General features: G+C 28.9%; 6 protein-coding genes across 7 annotated transcripts; 2 read left to right on the top strand and 4 right to left on the bottom strand.

Annotated features, from left to right (window-relative positions):
* Positions 1-127: 127 nt before the first annotated feature.
* LOC128890411 (vacuolar protein sorting-associated protein 33A) lies at positions 128-2,923 on the bottom strand. Its single transcript, XM_054148871.1, has 8 exons — positions 2,709-2,923; positions 2,396-2,592; positions 1,843-2,327; positions 1,650-1,770; positions 1,432-1,592; positions 801-1,346; positions 614-736; positions 128-532 (listed from the first exon to the last, which is right to left on the bottom strand). Exons 1-8 carry the CDS (start codon positions 2,811-2,813, stop codon positions 444-446), a joined length of 1,827 nt encoding a protein of 608 aa, XP_054004846.1. The 5' UTR covers positions 2,814-2,923; the 3' UTR covers positions 128-443.
* A 134-nt stretch (positions 2,924-3,057) lies between these two features.
* On the top strand, positions 3,058-8,610 carry LOC128890399 (Fanconi anemia group D2 protein homolog). Of its 2 annotated transcripts, XM_054148850.1 has the most exons (16): positions 3,059-3,445; positions 3,507-3,872; positions 3,966-4,239; positions 4,336-4,695; positions 4,763-5,123; positions 5,201-5,634; positions 5,707-5,798; positions 5,875-6,049; positions 6,132-6,389; positions 6,458-6,791; positions 6,871-7,186; positions 7,264-7,470; positions 7,551-7,848; positions 7,909-8,126; positions 8,192-8,400; positions 8,471-8,610. In XM_054148850.1, exons 1-16 carry the CDS (start codon positions 3,283-3,285, stop codon positions 8,591-8,593), a joined length of 4,188 nt encoding a protein of 1,395 aa, XP_054004825.1. In that variant the 5' UTR covers positions 3,059-3,282; the 3' UTR covers positions 8,594-8,610. The 2 variants fall into 2 exon arrangements, with proteins under 2 accessions (XP_054004824.1, XP_054004825.1); XM_054148849.1 differs by having other exon boundaries at positions 3,058-3,445; positions 5,201-5,798.
* A 32-nt stretch (positions 8,611-8,642) lies between these two features.
* Positions 8,643-10,701, bottom strand: LOC128890426 (transport and Golgi organization 2 homolog). The gene is made up of 4 exons (XM_054148896.1): positions 9,865-10,701; positions 9,436-9,685; positions 9,090-9,308; positions 8,643-9,008 (listed from the first exon to the last, which is right to left on the bottom strand). The coding sequence occupies exons 1-4, from the start codon at positions 10,004-10,006 to the stop codon at positions 8,789-8,791; spliced, it is 831 nt and encodes a 276-aa protein (XP_054004871.1). The 5' UTR covers positions 10,007-10,701; the 3' UTR covers positions 8,643-8,788.
* Positions 10,702-10,849: 148 nt separating this feature from the next.
* Positions 10,850-14,853, bottom strand: LOC128890423 (solute carrier family 35 member G1). The gene is made up of 2 exons (XM_054148891.1): positions 14,471-14,853; positions 10,850-14,155 (listed from the first exon to the last, which is right to left on the bottom strand). Exon 2 carries the CDS (start codon positions 14,151-14,153, stop codon positions 13,107-13,109), a length of 1,047 nt encoding a protein of 348 aa, XP_054004866.1. The 5' UTR covers positions 14,154-14,155; positions 14,471-14,853; the 3' UTR covers positions 10,850-13,106.
* Positions 14,854-14,977: 124 nt separating this feature from the next.
* LOC128890412 (terminal nucleotidyltransferase 4B-like) lies at positions 14,978-20,351 on the top strand. Its single transcript, XM_054148872.1, has 8 exons — positions 14,978-15,478; positions 16,342-16,512; positions 16,718-17,075; positions 17,242-17,388; positions 17,532-17,725; positions 17,811-17,964; positions 18,042-18,174; positions 18,246-20,351. The coding sequence occupies exons 1-8, from the start codon at positions 15,120-15,122 to the stop codon at positions 18,431-18,433; spliced, it is 1,704 nt and encodes a 567-aa protein (XP_054004847.1). The 5' UTR covers positions 14,978-15,119; the 3' UTR covers positions 18,434-20,351.
* Positions 20,352-20,605: 254 nt separating this feature from the next.
* On the bottom strand, positions 20,606-21,967 carry LOC128890434 (cytochrome c oxidase subunit 4 isoform 1, mitochondrial-like). The gene is made up of 4 exons (XM_054148907.1): positions 21,868-21,967; positions 21,268-21,474; positions 20,987-21,179; positions 20,606-20,832 (listed from the first exon to the last, which is right to left on the bottom strand). The coding sequence occupies exons 2-4, from the start codon at positions 21,466-21,468 to the stop codon at positions 20,723-20,725; spliced, it is 504 nt and encodes a 167-aa protein (XP_054004882.1). The 5' UTR covers positions 21,469-21,474; positions 21,868-21,967; the 3' UTR covers positions 20,606-20,722.
* Positions 21,968-22,268: the final 301 nt, after the last annotated feature.

Raw genomic sequence — 22,268 nt, 5'->3', positions numbered from 1 at the left:
AATTTATTTAAATCATTACTATATGTATGTCGTAATGTATCAGAATGAATATTATAAATTATACATAATACATACATTACAAATCATAAACATATATATATATATATATATATATATATATATATATATATATATATATATATGTATATCGTAATGTCGCAATCGTCATTACCATATATATCTACAAACGAGGCTAATTAACGTCTAATTAATGACGTAAAAATTAGTCTAATTACATATACATATATATTTTGTATGTGAATCGTATAAAAGACACATATAAAAGATTTTGTGAGGTACAAATTCATAACAATCTTTACCATATATAAATGCATTTATCACTGTAGGAATTTACCTATAGTTTTGAGAAGAAAGTGTATACAGAATTATCAACAAAACTTAAATATAAACTCGAATAACATTATTTAATTTAATTTAATAAATTACGTACTTTCTAAATTTTCCATCAACGATGTCAAAAATGTGTTTCCATTTATTAGCTTTGTAGTACAAACAACAAATTCTACGTTTACTGAAAAAAAAAAAATATACAAAACATACTATATGTACAATTGGAAAATTAGGTCAGAAATTTTATTAATGTATTACTTACACTCTTCTTGTTGAGACAAAAATCGGAGTGCAGAAATCTCTGCAAATGTACAACCTCCGATAAAGAAAACCATTACTAGCTTCGGCGGTTCAGAATTAGAATCTTCGCTAGTAACAGAATTTCCTAAAAATTAGTGCATTAATTACTATAGTTACAACTTGAAATGTACTTTTTATATATTTCTTACTTCTCCCAGAAGACAAAACGTTAGATGGAACACTATTAATAGTAGGACCTGGTAGTAAACCCATTACATCATTTAAACCTTGCCAACCAGTTGGTTGTACAAGTTGCTCCGCTAATCGAACACTTAGCGGTGCGTATATAGAATGAACGTAACTAATGTCTTTTGGGGCTATCTCGCTTTCGTCTTCGACTGTCAGTCTTAATGCTTTCCGCAAAACTGCGTATTGACGAGCAGATTGTTGTTGTTTTAACAAGCCAGCCTTTTCTAAATTTAATATAGTTGGTAAATGTTGATACCCGTACGTTTGTATTATTTCTCTTTTATAGTAGTCTAATAATTTTGGTTTAAGACCAGAGTTTGTTAAAGACTGTATACAGAGAAGCCGTAAAACTTTTAAAAGTGGTTGTTGTTGTGCTATCATATCTTCTATATAAGCGTTTGGTTTGTCTGTGTCAATACAGTTTAGCAACTCTTGTTCAACCTGCAATGATTCTAGGAAGCTACTCGAATCTGTTACTTCTTTTATCATTTCTGCTATTGTTGTATCTACAAATAAATTGCCGAGTACATATAATATCTATCATAGTTAATGATACAATTAATATTACTAAATAGAATTGAAAAAATTTACGTTTCGCTAATGATTGCTTGGTAGCTAACATATGCGGTAATCGTGCTACAAACTGTTTGATTTCCTGTACGCTTTTATCTCTATGTCTTTCATCGAATTGCGACGAAATAACTTTAGCTTTTTTACTAAGAACAGGACCTACTCCATTAAAATTTTTATCCCTATAAATTACAAAAATATCTTAAACGTGAAGTTATATAAAGTATACAACAACTCACCTAATCTCTACAAACAATTCTTCTCCAGAATTAAGTATGATTTGTTCTTTTTCATTAATAGACATGGCTGTTGGGGAATCTTCGGAATCATGAAACCTTCTTGCTGGCAACTTTGCAGTATCTGAAGTTATAACAAATTATATCACCTGTTTTAATACAACTGTATCGAAATTGTAAAACTAAAAATACTTACTAACTTCTATTCCAAAAATTTCATCTATCAATCCTTCGTATGTTAACTGTGTAACTAAGGGTGAAAGTAAATCCACAGATCTATCCAATAATAGTAAATACTCTATAGTACTCGACTGTACAGATGTTGCTTTATTTTCCTCTTCTTCTCGACTTAATCTTTCTAATAACTCCCAAACTTTACCAGCAGCACACCCTCTTCCTGTGACTTTTGGTATTTTTCCATATAACTTTTGTAAACCATGAATGGCTTGTGCAACTTGATACAAGCAGGTTGGATCATTTTCTAAATGAAACTCTTTAAATGATCCACTAAGTTCCATGGAAAGGAGATCATTATCAAAAGGAAACAAATCACATTTAAATTCTTCTATTAGGGTAAAACTACCAAAGACTCCTCTATTTTGAAGTTTCTTCTGACAGACAAGACTTTTGCGAGGCACAAAAAACAAATGAAATTCTTTCCGTGGCCTTTTACCATCCTCACTGCAAATTAATTGCTGTATAAGTTTTCTATATTCAAAGAAATTTAATATTAGATTTTTTGATACTACCTATGTATATTTTCAGCAATTAAATCCATAAGATCTAATTGAGGCCTAGTAATAAATATGATATTAACAATATTCGGTGGAATATTCAAGCTCCCACCACATAATGGATATAATTTAACCACGTCGTGTTCCTCGAGCAAACTGTACTTTGCAACGAGACCAATTGGTCCTGCAAGAGATTCTTCCCATATAATTGCCTATTAAAATATGAAAAATATTAAGATAAACAAGCATCTGTAATAAATTTCACTTGTCAAAGTAACAATACAATGTGTAAAGTAAATAAATGAAACCGAAAAGGTTATGATAATACCTTCGTGCCATCACATTTTTCAAGCAAGCAAAGGAGTTGTTTTCTAGCTTGTTCTTGTATAATTCCCACATTTAATCGGCCAGTTGTTAAATGTGCCGATGACATGTTTTTGTGTTTGTAATTATTAAAAGGTACACCCAGGACCTGTCACTTTCAGTCTCTTTGCGTACATCAATTAAACTGGCATTTAATTTCTGTATGACGTCATACAGAGCTCGTATTAACTCGTGACCACGTGACTTCAAACCCAAGATTGCCAATATAAATGTCTCCAGATGTATATTTTAATTGTAAATTTCATTTGTTTATCTCATTGTTACATTTATTCCTACGCAAACATAATTTTCTGTCCAAAACGTACTTCGTAAAACATTATTAAAATTTAGTAAGTTAGGTTAGTTACTAACTGCTACTACACAACTCGTGACATCACGTGACACGATGTGATGTCATTCACGATTCAAACCCATTCAAACTGTCAGTTTGTAACCATTTGTTGTCATCGTAAAGTTGTACTACGTGATCTATTCTATATAAGTACGCGCGATCAGGTGTTGTATACAATCAGTGGATTATGGATAAAAGAAAATTAAAATTTAGAGGTGGTTTGCATAAAAATTTGATAGGAAGTCAAACATCATTAAATAGTGGATCATCTTTTGAAACTAAAAGCCACAATGCTGAACCATCGACAAGTAAAATAACATTATTAAGCAACAAGACATTTTCAAGTCAAAGTAAGTCAGTCGAAAAGATATTGTTGTATGAAAAGAAAACCGAACATAAGGATATTTTCAGGTCAAAATAAGTCATCGAATGAAGAAATATTCACGAATAATAGTAAATCATCTCAGGGAGAAACGTCTATACGTAAAAGCAAAACATCGAACGTTGTATCGTCACGTAAACGTAAATCGTTGAGCTTTAGTGAATCAAAAGATGAAGATGATGATGATTTGGGAGCACCTTTAGCTGAATCTACAGTTTTAAAAAAACGACGAGACAATTCAACTGTTACCCAAATAGAATGTGAAAATATTAATTCTAAAAATATTTCAACTACTTTACAAAATATTAGCACAACTTTGAATACGCAATGTGAATTTGTTAAATTTTTACATGAATCAGGAATTAAATTAAATCCAGTTGCTCCGCATATACTAAGTAAATATTAATGAAGTATTTGTAGTTCACATCTAACAATATATACATTACATTAAGAGTTTAATTCATATAACATTAAATAACTTATTACAGGTAAAGATATTATAATAGTTCGCCAAAAAATGAAAGAATTATTAAATTCAAAAAAATATGAGAAAGCAAAATTAATGGAATTAATGAAAGATTATTTCGACGATGAGCAAAATCTTGAAAATGCATTAAATGATATGGAAATATTTGTTAACAGTGAAGTGTCACATGTCTTACACAGTTCATCTCTCATAAAGATTTTATTACAAGTTTCTGAGTTACATCCAGAAATATATAGCAGTCTTTTAACTAAACTCAATGAAGCTATACTTGTAGCGTAAGTACATTTTATACAATTCAATTCCTTCTTGAACAAAGTATTTTTTCTAATCCTTAAAACTATTCAATATGTTTTTTAAAAATATTTTTCCAGTGATTCCATTGAAACAGTGCCTTGGGCTATTTCATTGCTACAACAATTTCGTTTCTTAGATGTTGTAACTAATTCTGATGCTTTAACTAATAGTTTAGAACAACTCTTAGAATCATGTCCTACATGGTTTCAAAGAGAACTGATTTTAGTCTTACCTGATATTGTCACTGATAAACAACATCAAGCTGTTGCTGAAATTTTAGACAAAGTATTGGAAGACAACTCTGAAATAACAAGTTTAATTCTAGACTGTATGAGTAACTTGAATCTTGGCAAAGAATACTTGGATGAGTATAAGAATAAAATATTAAACTTGTTAAAAACAAATATAAAAGTAAATGCTATACCAGCTGTTGTAAAGTATGTTTAATCATCTAACGATTTTTAATTAATGTTTTAGTATGTACATAAATTAACTTTTCCATAGATTCATTCTAGAAGATTGTACAAATATGGATATTTTTAAAAAGACATTAACAGTTCTACGTAATATTGATATGCAACCTCTTGCTGGAGAAAATGTTGCAGAATGTTATCAAAATCAATTAGATATAGTCGATACTTTAAAAATGAATATGCTCCTTTCCAAAAGTATAATAAATACAGCAATTACAGTTATAAAAGACATTGTTAAAGATCCAAAACCATTAGATATCATTCTTTTACTTCTTATATTTTCGACTACAGAGATTAGGAGAAAAAACGTTGAAACTATATTTAAACAACACATACGATCCGGTTTTTATAGAGCAAGTTTGCTAAACTCATTGTACAATGACTATAAACAGGTTTGCATTAACTTAAAAATAATATGAAATACTTTTTTTAAACATAATTATTTATTTTCTCGTATAATATATCGTAGGTTGTACAGGAATTGCAACCTGCAGCATTACAATTATCAAGTAATTTGCTAAAATCGGATGAACGTGTGTTTATTGACTTTGCCATCGATTGGTTACGATTGCAGTTCATATGTCATAAAAAAAATATGTTTAATCAACGTGAAATTTTAGAAAGAATAATATTTCTTATGGGTGATAATGATCAGACTGTAAAAAATGCTTTGACATTTCTTTGTAAAATGGTGACGAAAGAAGAAGAAAGACAATGTTTGGCGCCGCATTGCAATCATCTTCGCATTTTGCTTGAGAAGATGGATAATTTAGGTTTACAGGATGTTGGCACAGTGAACGATTTATTGCAAAATTTATGCATAAACTCTAGTTCTGTATCTGATTCTTTACGAGATGACCTTTTCATATTACTCCAAAAGCAGTTGTCTAACTTTAAACCACTGTATGTATTAATTAAGTATGAAGAGATTATTTTAAATAAACATTTTTTTTATTTTAAATTAAATTATTTTAGAACAAAATGCAAAGGTGTTTTGGCAGCAGTTATGGCAATAAAACATTTAATGAAGAAAGATGAAACTTCTAAAGCAGCTTATAATCTATTTAGTATGCATTACAAATAATTTGACTATACAACAAAATAATTATCACATATGTATTAAATTACATTTTGGTTTCATAGATACAGTACTGAACAATGTGAAGAATTGCCCAAGATCACAGGCCTTATTTTACGATCAATTAACGCTTATCATTTCCGAAACTCAAGATATCGATACAGAATTTATAAAGAATCTTTCAAATTTCATTGAGGAAGAATTTGTTAACACATATATGATTGATAAATCCTCTTATAGGTATACATAATTCCGTCATCCTCGCTTATATTTAACATGTATAACAATATTGATATTTCGTAACGTTTAACGGTATATATAGAGGAGAATTAGTTCCTAAATTTGGATTGAACAAAGCAGAAGATGAACCACAAAATTGTGTTTTAACGTTCGAAAACAAGAAATTCGGTGCCATTGTACCAATTTCATTTAAACTTCTTAGAACTTGTTGTATAAAACTTAGTAAAAATGGAGATTTAGATGCTATAGATTCTCTTTTGGGATGTGGAATATTAATGCCAGAAAATTTTGATGTAGCAGAAAATTCAACAATGGATTTAGTAATATGTTGTATCAATTGGTAAGTTAAAGCAAACACTGGTACAATATAATATCAATTTTAAAAACTTGATAATTATCAAATTACAGGTTTCGCGAAATAATTAGTGGTTTTGTTATGCAAAAAGATTCTTTACTACAAAAACAAGTGTTACAACGACTTGATAATTTAATATATTTGCAAACTGAATTAAGCACATTATTTTCTTTATGCGATACAAAATATCAACCATCTCCATGTTATTTCCATCATTTTCCTCTACCACATTTTGTAAAAATTGAGAAGAAAGTTGGAAGAAAGGGTAAAAAAGGAAAGAAAGTATCTCCAGAAAAATCTACTAGCTTCAGCGAGACAAGAAGCTGGGAATTAGGTTCTTTGATATGTTCTAAAAATCCAACGTATTTTAGAAGATTGGATGCAACGGTATAAATATATTTATCTTATTATTCTAACAATATTAGTATTTGTGATCATACTCTTCTAATTGAAACTATTCTTATAGATTGTACATCTGCTAGATATAAAACTGAAATTAAATACATCACAATCTAAACAGCACAATGTATCAGTGAAACAAGTATGCTTCATTGTTAAAGAACTCCTAACAATCTTTGAACTTGAAAATAATGAAAACTTCGTAAGGGATCTAATTGAATTGTTACCTATAATTTGTTCAAAGTTGCAAGATATTGTAGACACTTTAAGAGAGGAAAGAAATAATCAAAATAACGAAGCTGCTAGATTGTTATTATGTCTCTTAACAAAAATTTTTAACTGGAAAGGATTCGAAAGTGTCACTTATAATCTGTTATTACGAGGTACGCTAATTTCGATTTTATAATACATAGTTTATAAAAACTTTTATCTTTTCGATTATTTTTTAATCATTGTTCAGAGGGTTTGCGAACTGTAGCAAGTCAGATAAATAAAAACAATGTTACCTTGCGATCTTGCAAGGAACTTGTTGGAGAATCATGTAAATATTTTGAGTCGTTAGCTGATATTGCTACGCAAATATCATTAGCTATTACGTTAATTAATACGTGTCAATCAATAATGAAACATTCCGAATCTTATACAAGAGAAAACAAAGAGAAATACGGTAATCAATATTATATATGATTCATAATTAACAAGTATACTTAAACAAATCGCATGTACGAAATTTATACCATTTTACAGCAAAAATGGCATTTGGATTTCTATGTCTTGAGTGGCCAGATGACAAAGAATTTACTTCTCAGTATAAAGCAGCAGTAATTGGATTATTAAATAGTTGGATTGATAACGAAACACTACCACTACAAACAGTAACAACAATTTTGGAATGGCTCCCAGACGAAACTCCTAAATTAGTGAAACCTCAAGACTGTTTGAATAGAATACCTTCAATAAAAAGAAATAATTTTCATTTCTTATTCAAGAAAATATTTGATGGTCTGGTTAATGGTGTGAAAATAGCACTACCATTAGCTAACAGGTATGTTACTTGAATTGTTTCACTTTTAACAATTATATTGAATAATCAATTTTTACTCAGAGATCCAGAAAGAATAGAAATATGGTCTGAAGTTGCAGCAAACGTTCAAAAATTAGTACAAATATCCAAAGCTTTAACTACAAAAAATAACGTACTAATTTTTATGAAACACATGCCCATATTATTAAAATATTTTTTAAATCTTGGAATGCCAGTTCTTGAACACAACTTAAAATATCAAATGGATGATGTTACCAGAATATTGAAAATGATGCAAGGTATAAATCTTTATTTTTATAATAATACCATGTTTTATATATTTAAAAAATTGTTTATGATTTAGGAGGTACACGATATTTACACACAATATGTTGTGACAGTTCAGAAAAAAAAGATATTACATTATCAAAATACATTCCTGCAGCTAAATCTGTATTAGAACGATTACTTTACAGCGTAAAAGGAATGCTGGTTCTCAATAATAGTCCTGCTGCTTTTTGGATGGGTAACCTTGTTAATAAAAACTTAGAAGGCCAAGAAATTCTTTCACAGGTTAGTTAAGTTATTTTTTAATATTTTCATATATTTCAGTTATACTTAATGTTTTTACTGATATTTTTAGAGTGTGTCATCAGAAGGGAATACTTTACCAAGTTCTGATGTTATCGACAATTTAACTAATGTATCGTCGGATATTTTAGATAGTGATTCAGACGATGATCTTCCTGGAGATGATGACATATAATTATTTTCAGAAAATGAGTTAAATTGAATTGAATATAAATCAATAAAATGAAAAACTCTTCACAATGATAAAGATATTTTTATAAAATTTTTATTTTTTTATATTAACATATTAATATTATTGTAAATATTTTGAATTTGTAATATAATTAATATAAAACTTGAAACTCAAACATTATTTTTATTTTCATAATAGTTAGTTGTTTCTGCGCATTAAATTATTATTAAATATTTGACGTTTCCATGTTAAATCTGGCATGAGCGTTTCTTCGATAAATGTAATTTTCCCGCTTCCGGTAACTAGCACTACAGAATGACTTCGTGTACCATAATCATTATTAAGAGATACAAAAATAGAACTAAGTTCTTCATACATTTTTGGAGATCGCTTTTGCAATTCTGCATCTGGTAAATACCTATGAATATTCGAAATATAAGATAGTAACGAACAATAGTAATAACAATATGTGATTCATAATTTTGCAAATAATGGATACCTTTCTTTTGATTTTAAAAATTTTAGAAGATTTTCAATAAGCTCTGCTTGGGTTCGTACTTTAACATTAGTAACAATATTTTTGAATTTTTCTTTCCCTTCTTCGACCTTCTTATAAGGAATACCAAAGCCGCTATTACTGAAACCTAGTACTGCGTCTTCGCATGAAAAAGGTCCTGTTGATCTCATAGAACTGCTTAGGCAGTCAACATTTGCATTGCTGAATAAATATAAAAAATTACTCATTTACTAATTGAAAACATTCCTTATGAACAATACAATGTTTTAATAATGCTACAAAATGAAACTGTCTTGATTCTGTAGATTTATAAAAATTATTTACATACTGTAAATTAATTAAAACCAAAGCATATGGATTATATGGTTGACCATTTTGATTTTCTTTATGTAATTTGGGCAAATATGAAATTGCAGAATCATTTGAAGTAACAAATTGAGGTATTAAAAAACCTCGTCCCTTTTTCTGAGTATTAGGTGAGTCTTCTTCATTACATAAATTTAAAATAACTCCAGCCTTCCCTGTTAGTGATAGGGCTAGCCATGTTCCTCCTTCTTTGCCAGGTGTCATATCAGTACCTGAAAAATTGTAAATTACTTTTATCTTCCATGTAAAATTTAATAATGATTTCAATTAGAGCAAAATTAACAGACAAAAACAAAATCTCTTTAAATAATATTTTAAAAACATGAGGTGTAATAATTCATAACAACTATTACACTGAGTATTTCATACAAGAAACTAATTTTGAACATACCTCCCAGACATTCAGGATGATTTTTCCAATAATGGGCTAAGGATGCAGGACGTTTAATATCTTCATCACGATTCGAAGCCAAAATTAATCGATAAGACTCAGAATTAGCATCAGGATTACGATAAATAAATAGGATACACATTTTTGACACTACTCATTGGATTCTTTTAAGTGTAAACGTTATAAGACAATATGAATTTGTACCATGGAAGTGTTCTGTTTTACACAACTTTGTAGTTGTCACTGATAAGATTATTACGCAGTTTCCAATCATATATTAAGATAAGATTGCATAAGATGTTTACTATGGGTGGCAAATTATACCGCAGCAATTTTCACCTTTAAATATGAATATCTCTTTAGGTAACACAAATTATAGGTAACAATTCAATTAGATCCCTTACGAAGTTTTCATTATTTTCAAGTTCAAAGATTGTTAGGAGTTCTTTAACAATGAAACATACTTGTTTCATTGATGCACTGTGCTGTTTAGATTGTGATGTATTTAATTTAAATTAACATTACAAGTAAATTTGTTAACTAAATATAAATAAAAAAATAAAATGATTACAAAAATCAATAATTATTGTTATTCAATTATTAAGAACCATTTAATATTTATTTATAGAAGTAGACATTACACAGCATTTTGTTAATTTTTTAACTGTGCATATATATATAAGTAACACTTGACAGTTGTATTTAATAATATAAATATTTTAACAGTGTAATGCTTAAATTGATCTATATTAGTTTAATAACACAACCTATCTAAAATGATGGAGTATATAGAATTAGAGTTGTAAAATGTTTTTTATATACTTTATTTAGCGATAAACAAAACCACATGACTTACTGACAGGCATGTCAGGTGATGACAGGTGACAGGAGCTTATCGCTCGACTGTGCTCGGCTGTGTTCGGCTATCTATAGCCGAGAGCGTATCGTAGGTTAGGTTTAATACAATTCTACGTTGCTTGATATATTTTTTTATAATATTACTTTATTTACTATCCCTGAAAAGATTTGACAACTTCGTGCATTGTTTCATAAACTCTTTCACTGCAGAATTGTTATTATCGTACATAAATAGCTACTTATAAAACTTCTATTTAATCTGTAGCATAGCACCTCGTCATTTCGGTCCTGTTGTAAATCACGTGATTTTATTTACAAAGATCTTCCCGCTAAACGAAATATGTGTGTGTGCTGTATGTATAACATATTCATATACCTGTGTGGCAGATCGTTATGTAATTCTTAAACGTTTCGTAATTAGCTTTTAAATGACGTCATAAAATTCAATGATGCATTTGTAAAAGAAAAAAGAAGCACTACGCGACACAAAAGATTTTAGATTACTTGTAAAGAATTGATTTTTATAGGGATAGAATTAACTATTTTCTATTATCGTAATGAAAACGTGCATTTTAATAAATACAATAATCGTTATTTGAATAAACTTTTACAATCTTAGGTTTTTCTTAGGCGAGCGTAATTATAATTGTTTTAATTATAATTTTTTAATTTAATGAAAATCATAATTGGTAGAAGACATGTAGATTTTCCTATTATTACTATAATGTTACGTCCATCTTGCTACATGGTAACTTTATATCTTTTATATGGCAGTTTCCATGATGCAATATTGTGTAAAAAATACATTTCGATTTGTTGTCTGTTAACGATCAATACTAATTTCATGCAAACAACTGATTGCAACCAAAGGTTACCAACAAATTACGACCTGTTTTTAGAGTACACACACATACGTTTTACAAGTACACACATTAAAATCGCATCTATAAGTACATAACTGATTTTACTGTTAATGTTTTTAGAAACAATTTATATTAAGTTGAGGTAGTGTTTCTTAAACCACTTACTGTTACATTATTCTGGTGATGAAAAGAATTAACGTAATTCTAATAAAAAATTCAATGTATGTATTATTTGCCATAGACAGTAGTAACTTATAAAGTGAAGTCTGATCTATATTTATATGTACACTTATAAATAAAAATTTACTTGATCATTATACTGTTTGTTCGTTGTTGAAAAAACTTTCTCATAATGTTTTAAGTTTAAGTAACACTGCTTCAGTACATTTTATTGAAAGCTCACAAACAGTTCGCATAAAATAATGAAACACTTCTCAGTCCATAATATTTTATATAAGAACGAAAACATAGACGATTATTGTAATTGAAAATTTAAGATGGACACGCTAATAAATTTACAAAATTCGTTGATATTTGTGCAATTTTTAGCATCTTATTTTAATTAAATTATGATATTAATATGTACATTAATAAGAAAATTAAATAATGTTTCGTTATTTTGTACATTTTGTAAATAATAATTGTAAATAATTACATATGGAGTTAAATAAAAACTCTGTATCTGTAATACAGAGACTAGACTTTTTAGACTAGACTTTATAGTAACAATAAGTAAACCATTGGAACAGTATAAATATAACAATTTGTAAAGAAACAATATGTTTTCAAACATATTTATATAAAACAGAACATTTCAAGGGTATAGCTATTCTAACAAAAGTAACTGTACATTTGTTCAGAAATCTTACGAATAAGTACCTTTCATGAATTTGAGTACCTTACACTAAAAAGTATAAATCCCCTATTTTATTGCAATAATATAGTAATGGATTTATTATTTAATAAATATTTCTGTAGTGATATTATTATTATGTGAAATTTATTTTTGTAATAGAGATTTAAATTTACTTTGTTTCTGCTAAGTGTTAGTTGTACATAACCAGTGATATTTTACATCATTTAATTTTATACTTCATAATAGTTTCATATACATATATATGTATATTAAATTAGAATGACTAAACCAAGAAGGAAATGAAGAGCAGCTAAAAATACATTTATTTTGTTCTTTTTTTATATTGTCCTACAATTAGTAGTAATATTCATTATATGAATCTGCAATATGTTTATATTAATGCGTTTAGTATCGTAATTTTAAAGCAATTCAAATAATTTAAGTAATTTAAGTTCATTTGTAACTATGATAGAAGTATTATTACTTAATATATTAAATATTAAGGGAAGTTTATTTTTCATGAATGAAATTATTACTATAGGCCAAAATGACTACCTTCATGTAAATCATTCGTTTACAATGAATTCAATTATAGTAACACAATTTTAATGTTATGATAGAGTATGATCAATTTTTTAAATTGTCTATTCTTTGTGAAATATAATTTACATCACCAAAATACCTAAAGATTTTTTAACACTAGATGTTTCTGGTAATGAAAGAGCCCACTTTCTTAGTCCTGTTAATAAAACTGAACTTGTGACTAAAATTGCTCCTCCAACTGAGTAACGATTTGGTATTTCATTAAAAAATATAACTTGCCAGAAAAAGGCAAAGACTATGTCTGCTGACCTTGCTATTGCAACTGGTCCTGCTTGTTCCATCTGTAAAGCTAACGTTAATAATATTTGACCCCCAAAACTAAAAAGAGCAAGTGCTACAACTAAAAGTCTGTCAGTTCCACAGCGAGGTAAGCAAAGTGCACCTATAGCCCAAGATATAATTATTGTCTGAAATAAGGCAAACGATCCAAAATTTGTCATTATTACTGAAAAATGGAGGCCTTTCAAAGCTCTTAATAAAACATATACATTGGCACCGAATAAAGTTGCAGAGAAAGCTGCTACAGCACCCCATAAATCTCCATGTTCTGTTTTTATATGTCCATCGGAAAGAGACTCTATAGTATGTCCAAAAATAAGTGGTGGACGCGTTATCAGAATCACACCAATCAATGTTAAACAAACTGTAATAACATTGAATATCCCGCAAGGCTCCTTTAAGAAGATTCTTGCAAATATAGCTACAAATACAGGAACAGAAAAAACTACAACAGATGCATCAGCTAGTGGCATATGCCTGAATGCATAAAAACTTAGCATAAGGCCTGTGGTCCCTACAAAACTTCTTAATATTAGCATTAGTCTACGTCCCTTTGGAAAAGGATGTTCTCCTTTATATATCACAATTGGTATTGCTGGTAACAATACACCCACAAATCGAAATGCTGCCAATTCCATTGGATTTACTTCCACCAAACCCTTCACAATGACACTACATAATGAAAAAAACAATGATGATAACGTTGCCAATAGTAAGCCAAGATAAGGGCACGATTTGCACATTAACACTGAAAATCGTTTCTGTCTTATTTTCACATTACTATCGACGTCGCCATCAACTAAATGTTGTAGTTCAACGTGTTCTGACATGTCTGAAAGCAGAAGTACATTCAAATGTTTAAATTGTTGAATGACACAATCGCATGAAAAAAAATAAATAAAAATAGAAGAAACAACGATGTTATGTTACTTAAATACTTTACTATCACAGTTTGATTAAGTAAAGAAAACAAACATTTTGTTAAGAGAGTTAGAAATAAATTCTTAACAGAAAACGATAACCGAAAAATAGATACGATAACAACTTAAATATGTTTGAAGTTATGGAAGTAATTTACTTATCGAACGTATTTGTGATAATAAGAATTAATAATTCAACTTCGATAATATTAACAAACGTTACTCACCGGTGATAGGTTTACTAATTGGTTAACCACACTGTACTGGTTTATTAGGAAAATTATGTAACAATTAGTACAGTGCATTTATAAATTATATGGAAGACTAAATTAGCTTAGGGTTGTGAATAAAACGTTTTCGTTCATTGATAATGATAGTGTTTTTTACATTGCTTTAATAGCTGACTACTTAGCATTGCCACTCGCGTGAAGTGCAGTGAAGTGGGATTAGGGAAACTCCGGCCAGATTATCTAGCCAGTGCTCTCAAGGTTCATTTACATAGTGTGCCTCCCCAATTTTCATGTGTAAAGAAAATATATATCCCTTATGTGAGAATGAATTATATTTTTGTATAGAAAGACATCGAAATACTTCTCTTTTTGAAAAAAAAGTTAAACTTATGGAAAAAGTAGCGAGAATCAGCTATTGTTTGTAGCCACCTGATAGCGAGACCATGGAACTCTTATCGTACTATACCCAAGAGCACGAAGTATCCTTCTACAATGTCGTTGTTCATTGATCGTATGTATGAATTTCATAGTGTTCGCAGGTTACAATAAATCAGACAATTTTTCAATTAAAGTTGAATTAAGATTGAAATCGTAGTGTAGTGCGCAAAGACCATTAATCGTGAGATACGGAATCGAGAACTATTTAATGGATCCGACTATCGGTTGGTATCAACCGGAGCAGTTCGGCCCCGCTAAGGATTTGTGGTTGCACATTTGGGAAGCTGAGAAAGGTCTTGATATCTTAACGTTGAAGAATGACTCGTCTTCAAATGTGATGGGTCTGAAGCTTCAACAAGACTTCATAGCATTGGATACTCTCAATTCTCGTACGGTAGACCGAATGCAACATAACACTTGCAATAGCTATTATAATCCATCGCGTAGGAAAGGTGATAATCGTGCTAGTACCTACGGCATGAACTACAATTACGATGCCTTAGTCGGAGAATACGGCGGCTGTCCGTGGCGTGTGCCCAATAAACATTATTCGAAAGGAGTTATTGGGTGAGCATTATTATCGAATGTTGATTTATTATCTACCCTTTGGAAATTAGGCTATTGTGCTTTCAGTGATTAGTCCATATGGGCATGGTTAAGGTTATGTGTCTTGCACGCTCGTTTACAAATAGGGTATATCAGGGTGGTAACTTTGGGATTAGCGATCCTATGAATAAAAACTTGTTTTCATTTTAAATATGAACCCTGTACTATTTCATGATAACGTCTAGTCAATAAATTTTCTTGAATATTCATGGAATTTTAACGATATAATTTTAATATCTGTTTAATATGATATCGTAGCGCACGTGGATGTTTATATAATTCGAGTATTTATGTTTGTATTTATGATATTTCATGTTATTCAAAATTTTGAAAATGTTGATATTGAACTATAATAAACGATAGTATATATTTTCGTTTAACAAGTGTCTAATGCCTCTCCTAGGTGGTGTTTAAATGGTTTTCATTACTGTAAGTGATAATGGTATAACACAGATGTATTGACACTTATAAATCTTGTATAATGTCTGAAATACATGATTAATTTAAAAAAAAATAAAAAAAAAATTGAAAATATAAATTATTGTTAGGTTTGTAGTATGTATGAGTTGTAAATTTAAAACTAAATTTACTCTTTAAAATTTCATTCCAACTAACTCGAAATAAAATAAAAATATAAAACATTTTTTATTTTCTTCAGTATTCAGAAGAATACAAATGTAACATCACTTTTTATTACTAATTTTTTTGCAAAGCAAATATTTGAATTTTAACAGAATTTTTAATGTTCATATAACAATTTATATATCACAAGTATATATTTAAATAAAAAAAGAACTAATATTTAATTTTTTTCAAATGTATAGGTTACACGAAGAAATTGAAGATTTTTTTGCTTATATGTGTCCCTCTAATGAAGAACATAGCTTACGAATGCGTGTTGTCAAAAGGATAGAACAAGTAATATATGATCTCTGGCCAGATTCTAAGGTTGAAATATTTGGCAGCTTTCGCACTGGTTTATATTTACCTACAAGGTACGTATCACTGTACATATTTAAAACAGAATGTATTTAGTAATGTGTTCACATGCAAAATATATAGTACTTTTTCAATCAGTTTTATATCATATATACAGTTAATTATGAAAATATTGATTCTTTCTTAAAAATCATGAAATTAATTAATATCTCATAAAATTTGTAAGCATCATTAGTTCTTATCTTTTACTTTTTCTTTCAGTGATATAGATTTAGTAGTAATAGGAATGTGGATGAATCTTCCATTACGTACTTTGGAACGTGCTTTATTGGATCAAAATATTGCAGAACCATCTTCTATTAAAGTTTTGGATAAAGCTAGTGTACCCATTGTCAAGTTAACCGATAAAGAAACTGAAATTAAAGTAGACATCAGTTTTAATATGAATAATGGTGTTAAATCTGCAGATTTGATCAATTCTTTTAAGAAGCGGTACCCAGTGCTGGAGAAGCTAGTTATGGTATTAAAGCAATTCTTGTTACAAAGAGACCTGAATGAAGTTTTTACCGGTGGAATTTCCTCATACAGTTTAATACTTATGACTATCAGTTTTTTACAGGTATGTGTTTATTCACATTTTTTAAAAACATTTTTAGTAATGCGATAAAATAAAAAATTCAATGCTTAACAGTTGTATTCTGTAAAATTAATTTTATGAAAGATATTTTATGATATTACAAATTAAAAATTGATTCCCCTACCACACAGAACAAATTTTATTTCAGTTACATCCCAGGCAAAATGCTTATTGTTCAAGTGCTAATCTTGGGGTGTTGCTAATAGAATTTTTGGAACTATATGGTAGGAAGTTTAATTATGTTAAAACAGGAATTCGTGTAAAAGATGGCGGTACTTACATATCGAAGGAAGAGGTAAAGTATGTCCTTATGAAATAATTAATTTTATAAAAAACAGTTTGACAAAACAGTATTTGGAATATTTTAAACAATGTTTGAAAGAAAGTAGAATTGTTAGAAATTATTGTGTATATGTTTAACTGGGTTGTATTACTTAGGTTCAACGAGATATGATAGATGGCCATCGACCTTCTTTATTGTGCATAGAAGATCCACTTACGCCTGGAAATGATATCGGCCGCAGTAGTTATGGTGCACTGTACGTAAAAGATGCATTTGATTGGGCTTATTATGTCCTTTCACAAGCAGTTAGTCCTTTAAATATTTTAGTTAACGATGCAAATAAAGTAAGGTGAGATTATTTATACATGTAATAATTGTTTACATATTGTCTGATAATATTTTATACGTATTTTCTAAAAATGTATCGTATTTAGTATACTAGGGAGAATAATTCGCGTGACAGATGAAGTAATAGAATATCGTAAGTGGATTAAGGAAACATTCCCGCTACCTTTAAGCGAGGTAGATTCACTGTCAAGTTCAACTGGATCTGATGCATCAACCCTTTCCGCTCCAGCTAGTGATACGGTATAAAATTATAATTACTTACATATAAAATAATAATTGTTACAAATTAATTACACTCTTACTTTCTATATTAAAAGGATTCTGAATGTAGCCGCGGTAATTCTCCTAACACTGGTGGTAAAGATGAAGACAGGAATAAAGAAAGACATGTATATAATAATCAACATACTCATCATCATTTACAGTGGAAAAAGCCATTTAAAGGAACTGGTACGATTATTTCAACATCATTAATATTTAAGTTTTTTGATATAAAGATATTAATTTCTTAATTGTTACAGGTAATCACCATCACAGTTCCAGAGGAAATTATCATCGCGGAATAAACAATAATATAAGTGGACAAAGTAAAGCGAAACATTCTCTTCATAGTAACGGAAGCAATAACAATAGTCACAGTCCAAGTTCAAGGCCACAAACAGTAAAACGAAAAAAACAGTGCATTACACCTCGTGATTGTGTACGGTGATGAAACGTGCAAAATAATGTTGGACTTTGTTTATTATTTAAGTAGCGAGCTCAGTATCATAATCGTGTGGTGAAAAGACATTAATTAACTTTCATCGCACATCTAAATTATCCTTTCCACTTTAGTGTACAGAGGGGCTCAATGTCTATAACGAAGAAGAGTTGATAAACTCTAACGTTTCTTTTCTTTTTCATAGGGACGAGTAAGTGCCCCGAATGTAGTTAAGTTCTTCATTTCACCAAAAACATTTTTGTGTTCTGTACGGAAATTTACATACCAAAGACGTACAGAATTGTAATATAGATTGGTTTAGTTTCTACTTCATCTTTGCATTACTGCACATATTACAAACAACGTTAACAAAATTGTATAATATTTTATTAATTATTCTTTATAAAATTACAAGCTTATTGCAATTTTTGAATAGCAATTGTGTTCATAAACATGATAAACTCATTGTAATACATTTATATAATACGAACGATATATACAAAGATTATTTACAGTGCAGTTTTCTTAAAGATTTCATGAAGCTGTAAAACAAGCTCTAATAATGATGATAAAGACTTAGTTTTCTATATGGAACTATATTCTTATAACAAAGGGATGACAGAAAAATTGGTGATATTGGGACTTACCTATTGTAAATATTGTAATATACATTATCAAACATAGAAAAATAAGTCTAAGAGTTACCTACTGAATTTTTTTTATTTTGTACGTACCTACAATAGTGTTTATTACAATAATTTTATCATTTTAAGTCATGGATATGCCTATGACTATGTGAGAATTATCTATTTTTTCTGTAATATGTAAGTCCAGTATTGTTGTGAAAATGTTTTGGTATACTTTTCGGATTTAAATAAAATTATAAGTTCGTGTGCTGGTGATCAACAAATTTTGAATAAAAATATTTTTGAAAATACTAACTCATCACTGAAAAAAAATACACTTTAGATTTTTACAGTGTGTTCTTTAAAATAGTAATTGTGCATAATGCTTTACTTTTTATACAAATTTGCTGATTTCGTAATACTAGTTTGTAATTTTTAGTCTCCCCTGAATAATAATACATTATTTTTATATTATCAAGTAATAGTAAGCATAGATACGTCATGATCTAATATCAAATGAATTCACTGCACGAATCAGACATTGCATTTAAACATGTTTAATATAGAAATATTCTCTATTAATTTTTAAAAACTGAGCAATATTTCAAAAAATTTTGTATATGACAATACATAGAAAGGCCTTGATATCACTGAAAACTCCAAATATTGTACTGTTAAATTGTCTTGTATCTAAGTTATTAAACGTTACATTCCGTTCTTCAGTAAATAAATTTTGTGTTCTTCAGATTTAGGAGAAGAAATAACTGCGTCTATTAATAATGAATAATTACCAATTAAGATTCTTTATCCGGATTGCATTTTGTGTTAGTACAAGTTGTAATATAATTCAGGCAGTGTCTCCCATTAAATTCGAGTGCAGAGATAAAAAAAAGCCACTAGTATTCAATTTCCTTCAAGTTGTATAATATTTTCGCAGTATTCTGTACATTATTGAGTGAAACGTTGTTCATAAATAACATTATAAGCTGTGATTCAATTTTAGAATTAGAATGTCAATTGCTTGTTATAATACACATATGCGATACATGTATGTGTCTATATATGGATCTATGTATGGTTCTGTGAACACTAAAATGTCGATTTTACATTCTCAAAGCTATGTAATTATTATTATTGTTATTACTACAGATAACTAGTTTACAAAAGTTATTACATTTTTTTAATTGGGATCAAACTTTCGTAAAACTTTATTATTAAACATTTGTGATTTATGCTTGTCTGTCTTAAAAAATGACTAAAAAATGTGTAAGTACTGAAAATTTAATAAACAGTGATAAGAGGTTTCTTTGTATCATTGTCACTATTTTTATAGTATTGTATTATAGCATAATTATACTTCGTGTCTAAAATCTTAGTTTTCAAAATAATAAACAGTTAATTATAAAAAAATATGTATGTAATTAATATATTAATAAGTATTTGATAAACTAAATAAATATATTTATCATAATAAATTACAGTATTTTTCAGGATAAAGTCTTCATATGAAGTCTATATTTTAAATGTATTTGGAGTAGACATTTAGTACAACTCGTTAATTTCGAATAGCAACGCTTAATTTATTTAATTCTTTTCGTTGACTGTACATAGAATTTTATTAAATAAGTGTTGCTTTATGATACATTTTTCATACTATATTTTTAATACAAATTTATTTTTTAGCACTAATTCCTGTGATAGGATTAACATCAAGCAATATCATACGTTCCATTTGAGCGAGCCTGTGTTCTTCATCAAATGTTATTGGCAATGGTGGGTATGCTGTAAAATTTAAAATAATTTTTAATACAACTAAAGTAGGATGTTTCTTAAATTAGACTACTTTAGTAAGTGTAATAGAAAAAATGTAGAAAGTATAAAGACTTTAGGTTTGTAAAATAATTAGTATATATTACTTATTTTTGTTTCAGCTTACCATAGGTTTTAAGGAACATAAATATCCAAATACTAAAGGCCACACCCATAAGTGTTAATCCAATGCATCCTTTCCATATTCCCGTTGGAGCTTGCATTTCAACAATTGTTTGACAAAAACTAGCACGATATAGTTGTTTCTTTTCTTCGATAGATAATTTCTTCCAATCTCCCTTCTCCTTCTCTCTTAATGCCTATGTAGAAGTGATATTAAGATTATTGAGATGTTGAAATTAATGTACAGCATGTTCAAAAAATGATACACAAAGAGCAATACTTTACCATTACATCTGGAGTATTTGCTTTGAAACGAATAGCAGGCATAGGGTAATCAGTTCTATCCATGTAAGATTCGGTTCCATTATATCCAAAACCTACTACGTCCCTATTACCAATTTTGTCTGGAAACTCAATTGCAGACATATTACGTATGTGCATTGGAATATTTTGACGTAAGCATGAACGGATCAGTGTGCTCGCCATTGTAAGCTGAAACAATACACCAATTTTTTCAATTCAAAATAAGTTTAAATATAGTTTACTGTACTATAATTTTCTTTCATATATAATATAAAAAATTATGTTAACGATTGATGTGACATAAAGTTTCCGATGAAAAAGGTGAGAAGATTGTTAAATTGTTCAATATTTAATATACTTATTTCGATTCATAGAAATATCTCATTTTTAATAATATTACGTATCGATTGTCGAATACAATGATTACCTAACAGAACAGTATTTTATAAAATCGATTTAAGAAAGATTCTTGTAAAACGTAAGTGGATTTATTAGATTCAATATTTTAGTATAGAACGAATGTAGTAATAGTTATTGTTAATACGTAAAATTAATTAAAGAGTGGAATGTATGAAAACTTACTGTTCTTACAGATTTTGATTCGACGTAAAGTAAAATGGCTGGTTAGATCGCAGTCGGTGGCAGTTCGCAGTCGGCACAACGCACTATCGAAGTATCATATATATACGAAAATATCGAATCGTATCGATATGTTATGTACATCTAACAATCGTTTACTAGACAGCCGCGAAAATTCGAAAGTAAATAGATAATGTTAGCCTAAAAATACAAAAACGTTTCTGCAGAATGGTAAAATGTATTTTTCAGATAGTAATAACTTAAAAACTTTTTTATTTTTTGGATGTCTAAAAAGAAAAATGAATTTTAAAGTAATAATCTTAAAATTATCAACTAGTAGTTTCGGCTATTGAAAGTAAGGAATTTGATATATTTCAAACTAATATCAAGAAAGATCTGTGCAA

This window comes from Hylaeus anthracinus, unplaced genomic scaffold (genome assembly GCF_026225885.1).
Source record: "Hylaeus anthracinus isolate JK02 unplaced genomic scaffold, UHH_iyHylAnth1.0_haploid 12000, whole genome shotgun sequence".
In the NCBI taxonomy this organism is placed as follows: Eukaryota; Metazoa; Arthropoda; class Insecta; order Hymenoptera; family Colletidae; genus Hylaeus; species Hylaeus anthracinus.
The sequence above is the reverse complement of the archived record's forward strand: the minus strand, read 5'-3'. Positions and strand labels throughout refer to the sequence as shown.